This window comes from Opisthorchis viverrini (genome assembly GCF_000715545.1).
Source record: "Opisthorchis viverrini unplaced genomic scaffold opera_v5_98, whole genome shotgun sequence".
Taxonomy (NCBI): Eukaryota; Metazoa; Platyhelminthes; class Trematoda; order Opisthorchiida; family Opisthorchiidae; genus Opisthorchis; species Opisthorchis viverrini.
In genome coordinates, this window is record NW_008751755.1 from 750,742 (window position 1) to 755,061 (window position 4,320).

Below are 4,320 nucleotides of genomic sequence, written 5' to 3' on the forward strand. Positions count from 1 at the left end.
CTGTTTCTTTTTCGTTGGTCTGACATTCGACCACTTATCGAGGCTCTGTACCCGAAATGGACCACTACATACCAACAGGCAAACGAACCAGGAGCGACGATAGACTGGGAGCCGAGATTCTTGACGTTATGCAGTGATGGATGTGATCGAGCATAAAACGGTGTTTCCGTTTAACGAATACCTCCATTTTCCTACTGTTTTGATTAGAACGCTTCGTAGGGCAAGACCTAAATGCAAAGCTCTCAGTGCGCGAGGCAGAGTTGTCATACAGCTGGTCTTAAGTTGAGGTATCCCCCGAATGTGGATAAACCAACATCCACGTGTATCCACAACTAAAAACAGCATTCGAGTGTCTGGATAGCATACATCTTGACAGGAAAGTATCATCATCACCAAAGACTATTGAAGTACAGAAGGTCTGGGGTAGAAAAGGAAGTGATTGGGGTTCCCAGAAATGTAGTTGCCGAATTTCGCGTCACAGTGAGGAATAAACAGCAATAAAAAAGTGGAATAGAACTAGTCAGGCTAATCAGGTCCGGTTCTTAAGTCCAAAGCAAGTTTATAGCTCGTGTCAGGGTCTTTTGTGCGTACAAAATGAAGCAGTATTGATCGATTACATGACCTTAATGAAAGCTAAAAATTTCGAGTTGGTAAAACATTGAACTGTGGTCAGTTCCGTTTACAGAGGATAGAATGGGATCAGCAGATTTTCGGGTCTCAACTTGCAGATCATCGGTCGAGCGACTAGTCATTCGACTGAACAACGTTCTGAGACGCATTGGCACAAGCTCCTATCCGTTCTGCCAACCGCAACCCCATGTGCACTGGCGCTCAAGCAGCGAGGAAGAGTGATCCGGTGCAATCAGCGCACATCAGACAATGACTTGTCTCTTTGATGAAAACAGGATTAGCAGAGCGATTGGGGACGTACGACCGATTAGAGCATGCAGTTTGCGCCACATGGCTGTGATTAGGCTAGCCTTCAGTGAGGCCATGTTGACCAATTAATACTGCCCAAGCGTGTGTTCACAAAAGACACAAAGACACGAGCTATCAGCTTGCCTCGGACTTGAGAACCGGGCGCGATTCGCCCCGATGACCGTTCGGCTCAGCGAACAAACAGGCGAAGAATTGCTATACAGGTCGCAGTAAGTGAAAACGTAGAAGATGACGGCCGCTTAGACTTGAGAACCGGGCGCGATTCGCCTTGATGACCGTTCGGCTCAGCGAACAAACCGGCGAAGAGTTGCTATACAGGCCCCAGTAAGTGAAAACGTAGAAGATGACGGCCCTTGGATGAGTTGAAAATATAGGCAGAAGTTACTTGAAGACGCTACTGTGCTACGAACAGCCTTCTTCAATTCGCGATATCACACCACCACCCTCCGCAAATTAAAAAACAGATCAAGTGGAAACAAAACAGAGCTAGGAAGAATGAAACAATGGAGAACTTACGCTGGATAAAATGCCGGACAATTTCTGAGCTACATTTCTTGCTGACATCGTCTGTCTGTTACCCGGGAGAGAAATGAAAAGCTGTTTGGTGAAGTTCGAACAAAACGAAAGGTCAAAGGCACATTGGTTGACATAGTGGTAAGCGTAAACAGTCCCAATGACTAAATATAGGCGAAAAATGTATTTTTTCACGTTTTTTTAGTGACGAAACATGTATATACAATTTTCTACACGGAGCCCGCAGGCAATCAAACGGCGTTCCCGAAGAATTCGAACAAGGAGCTTGGGAACTGTGTTACTGGGTTCGTTGAACGGTCAAACATACTGCTACGAGGCGAGCTTATCGACCCAGTGGCCCCAAGTCCAAAACAGAGTTACAGATCACGGAATAGGGACTATACTTTGAGCAATTTTATTACACCAGTATCATTGTTGAAGACACGTTTCGAGTACTGTATAGCCATGGTTTGTGGTCTGAAGTGAATTGAGATACTGTCACGGCACTCAATGGTTGTCAGAAGGACGAGTGTGGTCACCCATTGTAGCACCAATCGGTCCAAGGAACCTGGTTACAAGATGGAAGTAATTTGCACAAACCAACTGGAATGACCGTTTTCAAGGGACATTTCACCAACAACTAACCTGGCGAACCAGGATATGGGGTTTTTCACAAATCCGGCATGTGAATCGCGTCATACATCACACAGGTACCCCTCGTCAACACAACTCGACGTACATAAACCCTTTTAGAGTAAAAGCATATTCTTGACCGGACACGTTAATCGTAAGGTTTCTGGAAACTATTCAATAGCTTACGGCCGATTTCACTTTTCTTGGAACTCACAGACAGACGAAGTGTCTGCCAACCTTAAGTCCTACTTGAACACGAAATTGTACGCGACTGGGAAAACACGCGCATTTGCAAACTAAATTGGTGCTAACGGGAAACTGAAATGAATCTCGGCTGCATCTTCCGTTCATGACCTTCTTTAACTCAATAGGATGGATATAAACGAGGGGTTCAGCTGTTTTCCCTTAAAAAGAACTTAATTTGTAAATGAGTCTATTACGCCGGCCAGATTACAGTTTGACCGCGCCTAGTGGCCTGTCTAAGCATTCTAGACTTTACCATGAATTCGAGAATAAAACACCACCCACACAAGGCTTTACACGATATAGTGTCACTTCGACTGATGAAGCGCCACGAACTTGAAACAACCCAAAGCGGTTTTCAATTTGGATGTTTGTCCGCCCACACCAGCAAGGAGTACTAACATCCTGGGGCGAACGTCGTCTCTCTGCACACAGGAATGTCTTCTAGGTATTGCCGAGTGAGGCAATCAGTGTTTGGAGGGTTTGAATGACTATTCACGATGTGGGATAGGCGATTGGAAGAGCTCATCAAGGAGAGACGATAGTGTTCTCCCCACACAGTCATTTTCACACAAGATAAAGATTTGTAACGTAACAAAGTTTAGCTCCGTTGTTTTAGCTGAGACATTTCCATTCATAAATGATAGGGAGAATAAGGGAATAAAAGCCATGCGTCTGGAAATGGGCCCAATCCATGTATTGTATGATATAGTGTATGATATATAGTGTGCTGTATGATATAGTCATATCTATCAGAGTCACTGCCATTCAAGTCTCGCGGTTCCCATCGGGGGAGACGGCGGTTATCAACGCGATTGAGTCGAACGGTGAGGGCTTTCATGCATCGTTGCTGTCATGAAGTGAGCATCCTTGGGTCGTATCCGCCAAGTACCTGACGAAGATGAGTGTATGAGGTGAACAGCCCTCTGGCATACCAAGTGAATAGGCTAGTGGATTATGGAATGTGACCAGTTGACCAGTCGACGGGGAGTCACCTTTATTGATATAATTTGGAGTACCCGAGTATGGCTGAGCATCGGGCGTGATCAATGCTTTGGGGGCACCGATGGTCAAAAAGTCCTCGAAGACGGGTATGTAGTGACCACACAGCTGATCCATGAGATAGGACGGATCGAACCGCAAACACGTACGCTCTACCCCAAACTGAGCATTTAATTAAAAAGTCCGACCTATAAGGAAGAGTTATTTAGGAACTCTCTCTCTCTAGCCTCTGATATGAAAGTCCGAAACGTGAGACAGTGGCTGCTAAAGCCTTTTTAGGAGGCCGATTACTCAGCGCACAAAGCTAACCCAGTCCGAGAGCTAATAGTCGGAGAAAATGCCTTTGGAACCAGGTCGGGCTTTTAGCAGGCCTTAATTGTACTTAGGCCATATTGAATAACTTGTCACGGTCAACCGTTGGGCAATCGGAGAGCTGTTCGGCGTCCCCATTAAACAAGCCGGTTGTCCGGGTTAATAAGGTTACAACAATCGGTGTCACTCTCAAGACAAGATAGTACATTGAGTGTACTCAGATTAAGTTAATTATGCGGAAAAAGAACGCACCAGGTAAGCTGACAATAAGTTCTCTACCTCTGTACACAATGAAGATTCAGAGGCATCGGTCTCCTCCAGAATCACTGAAATATATTCCGAAATCACATCAACATCAAGTTCATGCGGAATGCTTTGAAAATATGACTTGAGCCAAGACTGTGAATCGGATTCGCCGGGCATCTCCGGTTATATTAGTTACACACTGTAAGAGAAATAAAATGTCAGTTAGGTCAGCTTCGGTAACTGAAGACGATAAGTAGGTTTCATACCAATAAAGTACGTCAATGAGTCCGTTGAGAGAAATCAGCTGTCGTCCGGTGCAATAATCTTGCTTTGAAGGCAACCAGGTGCGTGTGAGTTCGCGGCCGAAAATGGAGATGATAGCAGTGACTACGATGACCCTAAGGTCGATCAGACCCGTGCACGATAAGGTCT

At 45.4% G+C, this 4,320-nt stretch overlaps 1 protein-coding gene across 1 annotated transcript in view; it reads right to left on the reverse strand.

Moving 5' to 3' along the window:
• T265_05314 (hypothetical protein) overlaps positions 1 to 4,065 on the reverse strand; it is a gene marked incomplete at both ends in the record, with an annotated part of 16,503 nt that extends 12,438 nt beyond the window's left edge. The window contains 2 exons of the mRNA XM_009170297.1: positions 1,456 to 1,510; positions 3,895 to 4,065. Coding sequence (XP_009168561.1) covers positions 1,456 to 1,510; positions 3,895 to 4,065 — 226 coding nt within the window. The remainder of the gene's footprint in view (positions 1 to 1,455; positions 1,511 to 3,894) is intronic.
• Between the last annotated feature and the right edge of the window lie 255 nt (positions 4,066 to 4,320).